The sequence below is a fragment of the Falco peregrinus genome, chromosome 1 (genome assembly GCF_023634155.1).
Source record: "Falco peregrinus isolate bFalPer1 chromosome 1, bFalPer1.pri, whole genome shotgun sequence".
Taxonomy (NCBI): Eukaryota; Metazoa; Chordata; class Aves; order Falconiformes; family Falconidae; genus Falco; species Falco peregrinus.
In genome coordinates, this window is record NC_073721.1 from 60,353,716 (window position 1) to 60,370,465 (window position 16,750).

Here is a 16,750-nt window from a genome sequence, read left to right on the forward strand (position 1 = left end):
AGCCAGAGGGGGCTTGCATGTTGCACCTTGCACAAGCTGTGACTTTCACACCCCAATTCCAAGAGAACAAGAGCACTTACTTTCCTTTCATTGCTTCCAGAGATGTGAGAGGTTTGGTCGTTGAGGTACCTACTCTGCCAGGTGGTGTCTGACTTCTCTCACTTACACTGGTGGGTTCAGGACCAAGGGGCACCACACCAGGAACTAGAACAACAGAGAAAAAAAAGCAGGACCTCAACTTTGTGGGACAGAGAAACAAGTCTGGTAAGCTACGGAGAGTTTCTGGAGTGGCCTACAGGAGCAGCTTTCCCATCTCAAACCCAGTCTGTCAGCAGAAAGGACAGAAGGCAGCTCCATTGCTCACAACCCCCTTACTACCAGTATACGACTAAGTTTTTATACACTGGGCGGCTTCAGATGCTTGGGTTGCCACTGCCACAGTATAAGTAGTGGCAGTGGCTCACCTACGGAAGCTACTACCCAAGTGACACTCAGTGAACTCACCAGTAGAACAGGGCCGCCCATCTGGTTCATCCGGACACGCGCAGACGAAGTCAGAAGCCCTGGCGAAGCAGAGGTGAGTGCAGCCTCCATTGTTCACTCCGCAGGCATTAGTACCTGGAAGGAACAAGCAATTTTCTAAGTGAGTTGCAGATGACCAGGTAGGAGCTCAGAGCAACAGTCTTTTTTCCTGCTCAGCCAGAGATACTTCCTAGAAGTCCACCAAGTTACTACACTCTGGCATGTGTCCTTCATCTGACTGCTGAGAACATGATCGCAACGGCCAGATGCTGGTAGGATTAGGGCAGTCTTGAAAGGAAACCACTGGACATCATCAGACAGAAGCCCAGCCAACACAGCTGCAGGGATTAAGAAACGAAAAACTCACATTCCTCTGTTTTAACACAATGTCACATGAACAACACATAAAGTGACATTCGCTAATCAAAGCTGTAACAGAACACCATTAAGATGTATTTGACTGTCACAGGCAGACAAGGAATGTGCCCAGGGATGACACATTAACAGTCTGAGTACAAGAAAGGATGCCAACCTCACTTGACATCTACAGCAGCACAGTGGTTCCAGTGTTCTTTTTGTTTACAATCAGCATTTGCCTGAATCAAGGTCCTCCTGCTTACCTGTCTGTCTCTGAGGGGAAACTACAATGATATCCATCAGTCCCTCAACGTTGGCCAGGACAGTCTCTTTGTTCCGCCCAGAGTATTTATCCACTCTCTGGATAGATTTGGTTTGCCAGTCAGTCCAGTATATCCACCTATCCTGCTGCTCGGGGAGACAGACAAGAAAAATCACAGCCATTAGCACGTTTAGCCACATAGACACAGGATAGCCATAAAAACCACGTCCCAGTGGCATAAGGCCCCAAACAAAGGCCTTTTCAACTCCTTCCCCTTCTTTATGATAAGAAAGGTGACTGTCTACACCCCACAGCAGTTCAGACAAATTTCTTTTGTTAGCTCCACGGAAGAGTTAAGTACTACACCCTCAGCCATCTTGGCTTCCCCAGACTGTTACAATTCCGTGTCCCCAGGCTCCACTGTCCAAACTCACCAACGCACCAGGGAGAACAGCGGCAGCAGGAAAATCTTACCTGTGTCAGAGCAAAGGGATGTGACACCTGGCTGACCAACACTTGCCGTAGCTTCCCATTGAGATCACAACTCTCTATGCGATCAAGATGTGCATCCACCCAGTAAATCCTGGAGGAACAGAGAAAGAGGTGAGCTTCCATCTGTACAATCCTTCCTTAGTTTGTAGTCATTCGCTAGCAAAGATGGATTGAATAAAAAAACCCGCAAACCCAAACCTACAATGCTACTCCAATAAACCAAGCTAAGAAGGCTAAAAAAATTCGTTACATCCCTTAACCCTATACCAGTGTAAGAAAATCTTTCACTGACCTCCTGGTGTCATAATCCAAAGTCAATCCATTGGGCCATCCTAGGTCAGTGTTAATCAGGATTTTACGTTCAGAGCCATCCAAGTTTGCCCGTTCAATTTTAGCAATGTGACCCCAATCTGTCCAGAAGAGGTACCTGAAGAGATAAAAGGCAAGCGTAAGAAGAAAAGAACATTTCATTTAGTCTAATGAAAGTTTTAGTTATAAACTGCCAGATTCTTCAGGCTCTGAAAAAGATCACATGGTCTGTAGCTTGCTTCTCCCAGCTATCTGCTCAACCTCAAATTCACTGTCTACCCAATTACATCCATACTCAGAGGGAGCCCCTTGCTGGTACCTGCAGTTTCACAGGGCACATCTCTTCTCCCTCCCACAACCTCCTCTTCCAGCCCGCCTCTGCACAGCCCTTCTTCCCTGCCCCACCGATACCCCATACCTACCCCTTCTTGGGAAAGACAGCAATGGCTCGGGGCTCATCCAGGCTGTTATTGATCAGCACCTTCCTGGAGCTTCCATCCAGTCTAGCTACTTCTATGGTATTGCGTCCTGTGTCTGTCCAGTAGAGGTTTCTGGCAACCCAGTCCACGGCCAGGCCGTCTGTAGTCTTCAGACCCTGACCAATAACAGTTTCCATGTTGCTGCCATTCAGATCAGACCGCCTGGATGGAAATCAGTGACAAATGGCAGTGAGGAACAAGTAGCTCCCAGAAAGCCTTCACACGTCCACGTGTGAGCCCCATCAACCACAGACCCACTTCATACTGCTGTCTCCCTACTACCTTTTTCCCCGTAGTCTCCAGCAGGTTAAACACACCTTCAGCGTTTAGTTCAGTGATACACGCAGTGTTGTGTACCAAAGACAAGGTGTAAGCAGCGGTGTTTTACCAGCATCTCAGTCTCCCCAACTTACTGGCACACTCCATAGCTCACTGTGACACAACCAGCACAAGTAGGTGGGTGACCTGGGCACTGGCCAAGCAGATGACTTGCACCCACCTGATAACATCAAGAAATACATCCGTGTAGTAAATCTTGCCATCCACACTATCATAGTCCAGAGAAATGACATTGTTCAGCTCAGGGACAGGTATGTGCACATCTGTGTGGTCACTGGTGTCCAGCGAGATACGACGGATGGAAGCACGGCTAGAGAAAAGTAGGTAGGTCTCTGGAGAAGAATCACACGTCTGCTCATCTCTCTTCAGCTGGATGCCAGTGGGGCAGGCACAGGAGAAGCCAGTGGGGTGAGGCAAGCAAAGATGGGAGCAGCCACCATTACGAACACCACATTTATTGAAGCCTTTAGAAATAGGGAAAGTATAGTTTAAGGATCCCACAAGACCAAAGCTTTATTCTAAAGGCTACATACATGCACAACTTGCTAGCAGCTGAGCTCATCCTTATCATCCCAGGCTTGCTGGAAACCTAAAGCCCTTCATAGAGAGACTGCCCCCGTCCCCTCCAGAATTCATGGTGAGTATGGGCATGGTTGGGCAAGGAGAACGGGAAGGTACAGAAGAAGGGGGAGCATTAGAAGGAAAACCTTGACCTGCATTCCTTGCTAATCATAGTTTTCTCACGGAAAAAGGAACAGCCAAATGCTGATAGATTCACACAGCTTCAGTTTAGCTTGATTATTGCTGCAAATGGTAATGCTGACAGAAAGATCCAACCCTGTGGGGAAGCAGCGTGACAATGCACTAGAGGCCAGGCTGACAAAGAAGCTTCTGTTTCAACATAGCTGCACACAGTGGCAAGTAAACAAAGGCATCAGAGAAGCCTGCTGAAAGTGCCTGACATATTAGGGTCATATCTTTTAAAAAAAAATTGAAAAAAATGAGCATACATTTACTAGGAGGGGATAAGCCCAGAAGACAGGTGCAGGAAGACAAATATGATGGCTACAGTTTTGGTTACCTTTAAGTTATATTGTAAAGTTATATGGCCAGGAGCGATGTTCTGCCGTTAGTAGCCACAGGAGAAGCAGCACAGAGTTTTCTGTGTAAGTATTGGGGAAATTCCACCAAAACAAAGCCACAGCACAAAGCAGCAACTCCCACTGAAGAGCAAGGAGGCGAGATGGGGTCATGTAGGATCCCCAAAGCATAACATTAAGGCATCTGACTCTGGCACAGAATAGTTGGAGAGCATGATACATTAAGAGCAACTGAACTTTGTTGAGCAAAGTGGCAGACAAAGAGACAAAGTCTGCAATGTTTGGGGGGAAAAAAATGACCAGAACTTGAAATCAGGTTTCAGCAAGCAGATTAAGAAGAATTAGTGCCTTTTGGAGTTCAAAAAGGGAAACTGTCTCATGCCAGCAGACTGGCGAAGCCTAACAGGGCATGTCTCATTCAGTCCTCCTAAGAAGGTCACTCTGCTGTGTGCAAAAATGAGGTTGTCAGTGCAATCCAGTGAAGGAAATGGGATGAAGGGGGTCAAAATGCAGTAATAAACAAACACTAGACCTATGGAGCTGGCTAAACAGGGAGAAGTACAAAAAGAGTTAAACAAGAGGGAAGAAGAAAAGAAAAGCTATTTTTTGAGGCGTTACTCTATCACTCATGCTTTACACAAAAAGACTCAGTGACAGTTCTGAAGGGCTCCCCTAGTCACCACAGACAGCTGCTGATTTGGGAGCAGCTTAGCAACTCACCCAGGGGCCGCGCCCTATCAACAGCCTGAATGTCCATGAGGCCAGGCAGGTTTGCCCTCACCAAGATGACATTTGCACCAGTGTCCTTGTCGGCCCTGTGAATGCTGCGAGTTTGCCAGTCAGTCCAGTAGATGTAAGAGTCCAGCAACGTGAGGCCATAGGGATGTTGCACTGGAGACAGCAGGGTGCGGCGGTTAGCACCATTGAGATCTGCGGCCTCAATCCGCTAAAGAAAGAAGTAAACATCAGCCCCATACTCAAAACATGGATCCTCCTGCTAGCAATTACTATATGAAGTGGGAAACAGAGCCTAAGCAAGTGATGTTACTCAAGTCCACCTTCTCCATAGCTCAATACTCTCAAAAAAGCCTATGTTCCTCCTGCTTTTCTGACAGCTTTCTTGAGAGCTTCAGAACAGCCCCCAGGCTACCAAAGACCCAAAGAAAAACAATGCTGAAGAACAGAATCAGACCTCAGTGTGTGCATCAGCCCAGAGCAGCTGGTACCCAGCCTTATCCACTGCCAGTCCATTAGGCCAGCCCAGGTTGTTGCTGATCAACACCGCACGTCCAGAGCCATCCATCCCAGAGCGTTCCAGCTTGGCATTCTCACCCCAGTCTGTCCAGTACATATACCTGGGGAAAAGCCAGCAATTATTATGGAGACAGAGGTCACAAGTCCTGTTTTAACCTAGATAGCCTCTTGACAACACTAACCCCATCTCATGGTATAAAGCTATTGCCCGCGGACTGTCCAGGTTCTGCCAGACCAAGACTTTCCTCATGGAGCCATCAAGGTTGCCCACTTCAATCCGGTTTGTTCCTGTATCTGTCCAATATATCTTCCTGCCAACAGCATCCACAGCCAGCCCATCTGTAGTCAACAGACCTGAGAAAACAGAAAGTCGTATTGGTCACCGCTCATCCTCCCAGCTTAGTCAGGAACTTTCAGTATTCCCCTTGTGCACTTCATCAGGCAGTTGCTTTAGGCTTTGCCTGCCCTTCCACTGAAAATTTAGATTACTCTACCAGGGTATCAGAATCTCTCTTTCCATGGTGCATGGAAGCTGGAGGCTCCCAGGCCAAAATCTCTCTTACCTGTAGTGATGATGTCCTCGAATTGTGAGCCATCAAGGGCAGCCCGGCTGATTTTCCGCAGTGTGCTATCTGACCAGTAAACCTTTCCTGGGTGGAAGAAGAGAAACTTTAGAAAAAAACCCCCAAACCAACAAAACAAAACCCCAACAACCAGACAGCAAAAAAACAGATCCAGGTGTTTGACTACCAGCTACGCCACATAGGAATAACAGCAGCACAAAACTATTAAACTGGAGTGATAAAACAGTACAAATTATGTTGTTCCAATCCTCCCCAAAATACATAGCAGCACTGGTACCCTGTCCTCTACACTAGGCCAGAGAACATCCAACACGTTACCAGTTAATAGTACAGAGTCCTACATCTGATTTCTCAAAACGTCCCAAAGGTCATCTACCTTACTGTACAACAGTGGATTTACATCCTGCACAGAATCAGATGTGTAGTATACACGAACAGCCAGAGTCTCAGCTCTGCTGCTATAAAAGGCTTCAGCAGCAAGAATGCTTTCTTAAATCCAAAACGCACAGGAACCTCAGTCAGTATAGCAGGCAGCTTTTCCCGCATAGTTGGTGCTCTCTGTTTTCCTGTAAGGACATTCCTTTCCTGATTGGAAAGGAATTATTTGCAGCACATACTAGAAGAAAAAAAACCTACCCAAATTCACAACCTACAGTAAGATATGCGCCTGGGTCTTTACTCAGACATTTACATATGAAGACACTTGTTGCCTTTCAAACAGGCAGTTGGAAACACTAAGTTCAGACCTTCACGAGGATCCACTCCAATCGCAATGGTGTTCTTCATGGTGACATTGACTGAGACAACAACATCTGCAAAGTAGGGAATATCCAGAGAGACCATTCGGATGTCAGTCCTTCTGGCAAAGATCAGAAAGCTGGTCATTCCTGCAGACAGTTGAAAATGAACAGATATCAGCAAGAAACAAGTTCAGTCAACTGCAGGCACCATTTATTGAACATGCTGGAGGTGACATCCAGTGTGGATGTCAGTGGACTTCAGTGGAAAAGGGGAAGCCTCAGGCAGATGTCTGTTTATGGGGAGTCCAGTTACAAAAGATTTACTGAGCGCTACCGAATGCTTCTTAACATCCAAGTTCAACAGGAGTGCACTCATAGATGAGTTACTTCTGCTAATACGTGTGGGAAATGGGAATTAGGAGTCAGTTTTTTCCTGCTAAGGAGAAAAAGTGGATGTACCATGGCCTGAAGCCAAGTGCCTTCCACAATCCGCAAAAAGAGGGTCCATGGCAGGAAGCGTGTACAGACCTACTAAAGCACCTGGTAGTTAAAAGAATCCACCTCAAGATTAGGGCAAAAGTAGGGGGGGAAATGTGACAGCTGGTTTAGTTGCCCAACGTAATTTCAAGGAAATTTCTGCAAGAATCCGGTTATCGGTAAGTTTCTTCATAGTAATCCCCACTCAAATTGAAGGCACAGGCAGCAAATGGGTTTTTCAAGGGGTAAAGCAGGTAAGCACATAAAGGGAATTTTGTTCTCTAACAAGGCAGGAGCAAATTGTAGCTGTGACACAAAACTGCAATGAGGATCCTACAGAGAGGGCTCACCAGGGCAGCAGGTCTTGCCATCGGATTGCAGGTTGATCCCAGTAGGACAGGTACAGCTGTAACCTTTGGGAAGAGGTGCCAAAAGGCACAGGTGACTGCAGCCTCCGTTGCCAACTTCACACGCTGTACGTACTATAGGAAAAAGGATGAGAAATCCACAAGTCAGTAGCACAGGCACAAAAAAAGGGGTGCAGCAACTGCAGAAATGCATTGTAAAATGCCCTTAAATACCAAGCCAAGAGTTATTCTCATGCTCTCGTATTCCACCCAGAAACTAAAGGCATTGAGAGCTGACAGACAGGTCAGCTCCTTGCAGGAGAGCTGTGCCACATAGCAGAGCCCGGGCCAGCTCTCAGCTCAGTGTGGCTTGGGGCGAGCTCTGTACCTGATGGCCTGTGCCGGTGGAAAACATGAATATCCATAAGATTCTCCAGATTGTCCTGCAGCGTTTCCCGAGCCTGCCCAGTCCTTCTATCTGCGCTCTGGATGCTTTTAGCCTGCCAGTCTGTCCAGTAGATTCTCTCGCCATAAAGAGTAAGTCCAAAGGGGTGAGGCAGATTGCTCCCAATCAGCACCTGGTCAGATTACCCCCAGCCCCCCCCAAAAAACATTACTAAGAAGTCGCTAAGGGGAAGAAGCTTCCCTTGCCCCCTCTCAACATCATCATGTACAGTCAGAGCAAAAGGAGTGTGATGGGGCTACATTAGCCTTCAAAAAGGAAGTTCCCACACACACAGTTGCAACTGAAAGGGAGCTCTTCTCTCCCAGTGAAAGCAGCTCAGCATGTCCTGGATTTAGAGATTTCACTTTCAACTGGAAAGAGAGGCAGAGGCCATCAGCACTCTGGGACTTACACCTCAGGCTCCCAGGCCCCCTCCTCTAAGATAGCTTCCTTACCTTCCTGTTGCTTCCATCCAGACCAGCATACTCGATGGTCTTCATGCCTGCGTCTGCCCAGTACAAGCGCTGTGACTCATAGTCAATGGCCAAGCCGTTGGGCCATGTCAGGTTGGAGGAAATGATCACCCAGCGGTTTGAAGCATCCATACCAGCACGCTCAATTTTTGGGCTGGCTCCCCAGTCAGTCCAGTACATGAACCTGAAGACAACACAGACAGAAGTGAACGGCCACACTCCTTCACTGCCACTACGGCCAGGCAGTGTTACAAAGCAGCAAGAGAGCTTGGTGCCTTCAGGCCCTCGCAGGAAGCAGCATGAGACTAATATGGTACTCATGTCCAGCCTTGGCTTTTTGTAATGTACCTAAAACCATAATCAAATTTATATACCTTCTAACACCCACAGGCTGGCCTAATTACAACATGGTGGAAAACATTCAAGATAATAATTCAGGGTCTAAAAATTAAGCAATTATTTAGTAGGCTCCACCATTGGCCCTTTATACTCTTGCTGCATTGGTCTTCCAGTAATCCGCTCAAGGAAAGAATACCACACTTTTATTCAAGACCTTCAACACTTCTAAAGCAGTGGCTGGTAGGCTTTTTCCTACCCACTCTACTCCCAGCTCCACAAGGTCCTATGATTCAGCAACAAAATTCATTATTAAAACCATTTGTTTCTGTTACTCAGGTTTGCTTTCCCGGCACAGCTGATCCCTTGACACTCTGACACAGTGCTTTGAAGCCAAGAGGCCACTAATATTACAGCTTGCTTGAGATCAGCAGTAATTTACCTGAGGAGATCCTTCTGACTGAACTCTGGCTGGTAAGCAGAGAGCTTGAATACAAATTGAAGATGTGAAACAAAGAGATAGAGAAGATCTAGATGGCCTCATTCTCAACATTTTTTTGTACCACATCTTCAGATATTACATACCCAGGATAAACAAATGAAAACACCAGCCAGCTCCTGCAGGCTCTGCAGCACAACAGGCAATTATCCCTGCTTATCTTGCTCCGCTAGCATCCAAAATCAGGTCTCTCATTTCAGTCTTTGGCAGGATGGAGAACAATGGCACCAGAAAGGCAATTGCACAGAACCAAAGAACCTGAACGCCCTGAGATGTACGAGAGCTGCCATGTCATCACAGAAAAAAGAATCTCTCACCCTCCAACAGGGTCCACCACGATATCTCTAGGTCTGTCTAGGTTCTCCCAGATTAGTACAGTTCTCATGGTCCCATCTGTGTTCGAGACCTCTATCCGATCTGTTCCTACAAAAGTGAAGGGAGAGAATGTGAGAGAGATCGAAGACCTCTGGAATCACAAGAGCTAAGGCAAAACCCATCCATAGAACAATGCATTCTTCCATCCATCTCTGTTCACAGCTGGAAAATAGGTAAGAAATGTGGCTCAAAGCGTCACCTTCCATTAGGCCACACAAGTCACCTCCGTGGCTGTCACTGATGTGGAGTCCTGTACGAATGTAAACCAGCTCTTTCCTAAGCCCCCCAAGGTATCTACATGGGCATGAGAGAACAGCTGGAAAAGAACCACCTTCCTTACATTTCTCTGCACTACCACTCTCCAGCAGGGAACATCCTTGAAATACTACCTGCTGCACCCCAAAATACACTGTTGGAAGACAGGTAAACATATCACAAGTGCTGCAGCAAGACAACAGCAGTGCTTGACTTCTACTATAAACCCTTCTACAGAATTAGTACTGGGGATGCTGCAATGAGAATTAAACTAAGGATTCCACCTCAGCTCCCACTTTGTTAGGAGCACACAAGATGAAACTCCATTTTTTGCTAGACAGAAACAGAGAAATTTGGAATGAGACAGATAGAATTACCCAGCTGTTTTTCAGTTTTCATGACTAATAAGGAAGACAGAAGCCTAGGTAAAGCAGGGGATCCCAGTACCTGCATCTGTCCAGTACAGCTTGTTGGTGACCCAGTCAATTGCCAGTCCAGCTGGACTTTCTAAGCTGGTGTCCACCACAACCTAAATGAAAACAAAAAGAAAAGAATCCTTAGGTGAGATTAGACCTTAGGGAAAACACACTTGCCCAATGCACTACCCACTGACAAACAACATTAACTTTCAAAAGGCAAATGCCTAAGCAAAGCAATTCCATACAAGAGAGAACATTGAGGACTTAGAATTAAGTGTCACATTTGGAGAAACATCTACTTTTCATGCATGTTCAAACCTGCAACTCCAAACTTTGAGCTCTGTTCCTCTCACCTATGGCAACAGAAAGCATTCCTGAGGAGCATAAAATGTAGCACTTGAACAGAGGGTTTAATCATCTTCCTTTCAGATTTTAGGGCTATAACACGGGAATTGACCACAGCTTTCAAATCAGCATGCTTTGTGTCCCAGTTCAAGGTTTTCTATACAAGCAGGAACATACACTGAACTTGCGTATGAAGTGTTCAGTGGTCTCAGGGCTCTTCTGAGCCAGAACTAGGCAAAATAACAAACAAATCCAGCATGAACTGTAGCTCCTCCGAAGGCCAGTGTATCCCAGTGTCTGCAAATCTGATGCTCAGCGAGTCTCCTGGCTAGATGACCTCCACACATCACTAACACCGTACCTCCTGGCTTGATCCATCCCACTTTGCTCGGCTGATTGAGTCGGTGCTAACGTCTGTCCAGTAGACATAGTCATCCTTTGAGTCCCAGTCTAGAGCCACAGCACTGCGAACATCAGCAAGGGGGATGACATCATCTGACAGGTCATCTGTGTCAAAGCTGATCCGACGGATGTCCATCCTTCGGGCAAAAAGCAGGAACTTGTCAAGACCTGATCAAAGGTCGAAAGGTCTTCTTTTAATTTCTCTAAGTTCAACAACACAGTGATAGACACAGACAATTCCCTGCTATATCCAATCTTAACCACTTAGATAATCTCTCACTGGCAGGTCACAGCCCAGGATTTTACTGGTAGCAAAATATCACTGGGGCGGATGGGTGGGCAAGGAGGGGTGGAATAGTAGGGAGCGGTCTCCTGGGGGTAACCTAAGCTGAGGGAACAAAGTCAACCACGTTCTTCTAGGAACGGCATAGACCTCCCTCCAAATCAAATAGCTATTTGAGAATACCTCTTGAGAATCTAGGAGACAGTCCGCCTAGTTCTTCAGTAGGGTTGCAAACCAAGTGAAACTGTGGCTATCAAGAGAACTGAATATTATGTTCATCACTGACACAGCTCCTATGGGAGTTTTAGGGAAACAAATCGGCTGTGACCGGTAGCGTGGCACTAACACCAGCCCTCAAAAAAGTGTCCAAGGATGGAGCTTCTCTGTATCCCCACCCATCAAACCTAGCAAGGGCAACAGGAATGCAGAACAGGGGAATGCATCAAAAAGGTGAAGCATCCTCTGGCGAGGCCCTTAATACCACTAACTCGGTCTATCCAGCTGCATCTCCTTGGAAGCAACTGCTGCTGCTTACAACCCTCTGCCACCCACTGAAGATCTGAGCATGCAGGCTGTGGTCCCACCTCACTTACTCTGGGCACAGGCATGGCTGCTGGTCTTGCGGAAGCCCGTGGGGCAGGCGCAGGTGTAATCCTTGCTGCTCGGCAGGCAGAGGTGAGTACAGCCCCCGTTGTTGGCCCCACATCGGTTTCTCCCTGCTCAAGTAGCCAAAGACAGAAAGCAACCACGCATAAAGCAAAGAGTAAAGAAAAGAGGAAAAACACCAGTCGAGGTGTCAAGACCCACACGGATTAAGATAACTTGTCTGCCCAGAAGTTAATTTAGAACAAGGAAATGGATAAACTAGCGCATTGCCTCCGTTTGTAGGGCTCAATTTTAAAATGTAACGTTTAATTCAATCTACTTCTAGAGCAGATTATGGCAATTGAAGAGGAGTAAGGGAGGTGTCAATCATTACTAGTGCCCACTTAGGATTTTTTGTTTTTTCCCCTCCCACAACAGCTCTTGCACAAGCCAGCCCGCAGTGGCTCTCCCGGACAAGCCCCGCTCCCCGGTGTCAGCAGAGGGAGCTGCGGTAACACCGCACACCCGGTTACCGGCTGAGCGACCTCCGGGCAACCGCCACGTGGGGCAAAAGCCGGAGGCAGCTCTGGAGGGAGGCTGTGGATGTGTCAGTATGCGGCGTTCAGCCTGGCTCCCTGCTCTATAGGGTGGTGGGTGGCAGCAGGTCCCGTGGCTCCAGTGGGTCTCTACCCCCTCTGCAGTTACCTGCTGGCTGGCGCTGAGGATGCAGCGTGTGGATGTCCATAGGGAAGTGGAGTTTGTTGCGGATGATCTCCTGGTTCTTGCCTGTGAATTTGTTGGCACTGTTGATGCTCTTTGTGTGCCAGTCTGTCCAGTACAAACTGTCCTCAAACACAGTGATAGCAAATGGGTGCGGGAGGCCTGTAATAGACATCCAATACAGGGATATCATCAGGTCCAACAGGACTCAGGCTAGCAGGGAGACAAGGGAAAGCTCTTTCTACTGCCCCTTGGGCCTTGCCACCACGAACCTGCTCAAACCCACCTTACGCTAATACAACAGACAATTCCTTTCTCCTGTCCACCGAGGACTGGGGAGCAAGCCCCAGCCCTCAGTGGTGGCAGAATTCATCCCACAGTGAAAGAACAGGAGACAAGCACAGAAGCAGGAGCCAGTGGCTCTGAAACTCAGAGTAGCGCTGTACTGCTCTGCCTCCTTCGCTGCAGAGAGCACTCCCCGTACACAGCCCTGTTACTTACCTTGGCTAATAACAGCCTTCCTATTCCGCCCGTCGAGGTCAGCCCTCTCAATGACATGATGTTTGGCATCCACCCAGTACATTCGATGTCCTGCATAGTCAATGGTCAGTCCATTGGGCCAAAAGAGGTGTGTATCCGCGATGATGCGCCGATTAGAGCCATCCATGTTGGAATACTCAATGCGGGGAGTGTTGCCCCAGTCGGTCCAGTAGATAGTGCTGGAGGAGGCAGGGAATGACAGGCTAGAAAACTCACGTCCCACATACTGCACCCAGCATCACTCCCTATCAGGGCAAAACAGCATCCATCCTGTGACCTCAAGTGTGAGACTGGGTCACAGCCATGGGACAAGTGACAGCCAACAAGGTAACACCCAGCAGTTGCAGGCTGGTGAAACCTGAATGGCCCAGAAGGCCCCTAGCATTGCCAGGTTTCCCAGACTGCCAGTACCAAATGAAGGCCTGAGCCCAGAGAGAGCTTTTGTGACCAGGGATGAGCTTTCCAATGTTCACCTGGAAGCACCTGCACAGAGAGCTCAGTGAGGTCCTGTTTTCACTCACCCCTCCATAGGATGTAGGGCAATTGCTCGGGGCTTCTCCAGGTTCTGCCACAAAAGCACTTTCCTGTGAGTGCCATCCAAGTTTGCTACTTCAATTCTAGATGTCCCAGAGTCTGTCCAGTATAATTTGTCATGGATCCAGTCAACGGCAAGTCCACCTATCTCCAGGGGAGAATTAAGTACAGAATGAAATAAAGAGCAGGGTCTGCTCAGAAAAAGTAGTTGCCTTTCCCTCTCAGCCTCAGAAGAGGCCCCAGTTCAGTCCTCCTGTCTCTTCCCCCGTCAGCCAAGATTAACTTCGGCAGGACACTGATCTCACACCCAACCCCATCCCCTCGCTCAGGGAGACGCACACTATTTTGAACGCTGGGTACCCGCTTTTCTTCACTCACCCACCCTTATTCTTAAACCATGGCCAGTACCCAGGCTTCTGGCTTTTTTGTGGCGACGCACCTGGGCTCTCCAGCCCCGTGGAAACCACCTCTTCCACATTGCTACCATTCAGATTAGCCCTCATGATGCGATCAAGAGTGACATCAGACCAAAACACCAGCTCCTTGCTGTGGTGGAAGTCAAGGGCAATGGCATTTTCCAGGTTGTTCAGGAGCAGCGTGTACTCCGAGCGATGAGGCAACACTTGTCGGATATCAATGCGATTCGCAAAGAGCAGCACTGGCTCTGGCCCTGAGAATACACGGGAAGACAGCATTAGAGTACTTTCACAGTCCTGCCTACTATTCCCTCTGCACAAGTCCCTGAACATAGTTTTGCAGAAATCAACTCCCAAGCGCAAAACACTTCCGAGAGCTGTTTTCACATCCTCAACATGCAGTCCTAACTCATGGATGAGCAGTTTTAAACCTTTCGGCAAACATTCGCTCAGCAAGAAGTGATCGTTCCAGGTCCCACCTAAGGGCCACCTCTCCTCACCCTCTGAAACCACACCACGAGGCAGCCACTTGGCAGCCGGACTGCAGTTTCCTTTTCCTATACCCACCTCCCAGCCATACAAACACACATGCTGTACCACATCTTCTAGCACAGACAAGACACAGTTAAAACATGCCTCAGCCAGCTATAAACTCAGCAAGTACTTCCACTGCAAAGAAAAAAACCAAACCCAAACCAACCAACCAAACAACCCCACCAGAAACACCAATATCCACATCCTTCATGTATTTCATTAGGGGAATTCCTAATGAAGTCTTAATTCTTTAAATGGCATTTCTAATTCCTCAGCTCCTACATTAGAGTAACTGAGGAATAAAGTTAAACAAATGCACAGATGCCCTTAAAAAACACAGATGCCCACATAGCAGCCACTCAGCATTCAGGACTGGTGACCAGCATCAAGGGTCAAAACAGAAGCAGGTGTGATAGAGCCTCACTGACTGGAAAGGTTAAGAGGCTTCCTCAACAGAGGCAGGAGGCCATTCTTGTCCCAGGGTCTGGGTCACCAGGAAGGAACTAGGAAAAGAAGGCAAAGGCTGTTCTGCTGGCAGGGAAGGGAAGCAATGAAGTATCTCTCCATTGTCAAAACCACACCAAATTTTCACAGGCATTCACCAACAACCTGGGCATGTCCAGTACAAATCCAGGTACTTCCTTTTCCTCACCTGCCAGCTTGGTGAACAGCGTAATGCTGCCAATGAAGCATTAGAGACAAAATGAGGAGAACTGGACCAACACACACACACCAGAATAAGGCTGAACTCCTCTTTACCTAGAGCTTTGCAGCTACGCTTGTCAGGACGCAGCTCGTAGCCTTGCTCACACCAGCACTGGAAGCCTCCTTCACTGTTGGTACAGCCTTGGCTGCAGTAACCTTCCTCAGCACATTCGTTCACATCTGTGTGTTACGAAGGAAGAAGGGTACCGTTAGATCATCAACAAGCCAAGCAACTTCACCGATGGCTTGCTTCTGCTTTCATGCTCTGATTTGCACCCTATCATAACCATCAACTTCAAGCATGTCAAAGCAGCAGGGAGGAGGCTACTGCTCCAGAAACCCACCTTGGCACGATCGGCCATCTTCCAGGAGCCTGTAACCTGTGTGGCAGGTGCACTGCACCATCCCTCGCACCATCTGGCACTTCTGAGCACAGCCACCGTTGTTGACGTTGCAGTTCTCCTCCCCCGTTCGTGGACCTGCAAGAGGAACACGTGAAGTTAACTGAGCTGAAACCACGAGGCAGCTGCTTGTGCCCTCAGCTGTTAGGCAGCCGTGGCCCTTCAGAACAGGCTGAGCAAGAGCAGGAGGACACAAAGGCTGTGCTGGGAACTGCCTCTTCACAGCCAGAACTCTGCCCTGCAGGCCACAATTAAGGGGACAAAGAAGCTGAGACTAAGGTGCTTTTAGGATTCACGGTCTCTGCAGATGAACTTTGATACCCGAGATCATCATCATCATCTCGTTCTTCCTTGTCTGCAGTATGTAATTGGCAAAAGGCCTTTTTCCTCAGTCTTCAGCTCTCCCGTTATCACAACCCAGGCTTGCTTCCTTACACACATCCTCCAGCAACACCAGATGGACTCACACGCATCACAGAGCCTCAATTCATGTTTAAGACTGAACTCAGAGGACTTACGGCAGTTTTGATGTGGGCTCTCATCGCTGCCGTCTCCACAGTCGTTTGCTCCATTGCACAGCTTCCTCTGGCCAATACAACGCCCATTCCCACACAGGAACTGGTCTGGGGCACACTGAGGGGTACCTGCAACAGACGAAGGGGAAAGTAAGCACACCGGAGCTTACTGACGGAACAACAGTCACGGTGAAGAAAAGGACGCAGAACATTTTCTAAGGCTTCTTACAAACTTTACATACAAGCACAAATCTGTTACTTCCTCTTTCCTTGAATTCAGCTCATCTTGCACTCCTTACTGCTCCACATATCTTTAAGCTGATTTGGAGGCCTGTGAACTCTCCTCCAGACCAAGTCCAACGTTGCTTTACTGGGAAGTTCAGCTATTTAGTTTCTCTCAGAATGACTGGAAGGTCCTGGCTTAGTTCCCTTTGGTTCCAGATTCCACAACCCTACTCAGCATGTGCAAGAGAGGAGTCAGTTCCTCACTTTAATCATCTGATGTCACCCCAGCATGGCTGTGGATCCTAAACCTGCCTAGGAATGAGCGTCTTGTCCAGCCCTAACTGCAGTGTGATGGACTTGGAACAAGATTTACATGCACCCTTGAAATCTGAGCCCAGGCAACAGGATTTCACACTTGAGCTACACGCTTCAACTTCTGCTGTTGGCAGGGAGACTCTACAGAAATCTTGTAAGTAAAGTA

At 48.0% G+C, this 16,750-nt stretch overlaps 1 protein-coding gene across 3 annotated transcripts in view; it reads right to left on the reverse strand.

The window, feature by feature from the left end:
• Positions 1-16,750, reverse strand: part of LRP4 (LDL receptor related protein 4) — an 84,087-nt gene that overhangs the window by 8,090 nt on the left and 59,247 nt on the right. For 2 of the 3 annotated variants that reach the window (XM_055793846.1, XM_055793848.1), the window contains exons 9-34: positions 16,048-16,173; positions 15,473-15,607; positions 15,183-15,308; positions 13,913-14,143; positions 13,461-13,617; positions 12,901-13,118; positions 12,385-12,561; positions 11,688-11,813; positions 10,771-10,979; positions 10,093-10,174; positions 9,333-9,438; positions 8,163-8,364; positions 7,651-7,840; positions 7,266-7,397; positions 6,445-6,585; positions 5,678-5,764; positions 5,297-5,468; positions 5,053-5,215; positions 4,581-4,806; positions 2,921-3,224; positions 2,365-2,583; positions 1,926-2,060; positions 1,616-1,724; positions 1,143-1,287; positions 505-618; positions 81-204 (exon numbers count right to left, since the gene is read on the reverse strand). In XM_055793846.1, coding sequence (XP_055649821.1) covers positions 81-204; positions 505-618; positions 1,143-1,287; positions 1,616-1,724; positions 1,926-2,060; positions 2,365-2,583; positions 2,921-3,224; positions 4,581-4,806; positions 5,053-5,215; positions 5,297-5,468; positions 5,678-5,764; positions 6,445-6,585; positions 7,266-7,397; positions 7,651-7,840; positions 8,163-8,364; positions 9,333-9,438; positions 10,093-10,174; positions 10,771-10,979; positions 11,688-11,813; positions 12,385-12,561; positions 12,901-13,118; positions 13,461-13,617; positions 13,913-14,143; positions 15,183-15,308; positions 15,473-15,607; positions 16,048-16,173 — 4,156 coding nt within the window. The remainder of the gene's footprint in view (positions 1-80; positions 205-504; positions 619-1,142; positions 1,288-1,615; positions 1,725-1,925; positions 2,061-2,364; positions 2,584-2,920; positions 3,225-4,580; positions 4,807-5,052; positions 5,216-5,296; positions 5,469-5,677; positions 5,765-6,444; positions 6,586-7,265; positions 7,398-7,650; positions 7,841-8,162; positions 8,365-9,332; positions 9,439-10,092; positions 10,175-10,770; positions 10,980-11,687; positions 11,814-12,384; positions 12,562-12,900; positions 13,119-13,460; positions 13,618-13,912; positions 14,144-15,182; positions 15,309-15,472; positions 15,608-16,047; positions 16,174-16,750) is intronic. The other variant, XM_055793847.1, reaches the window with a different exon arrangement.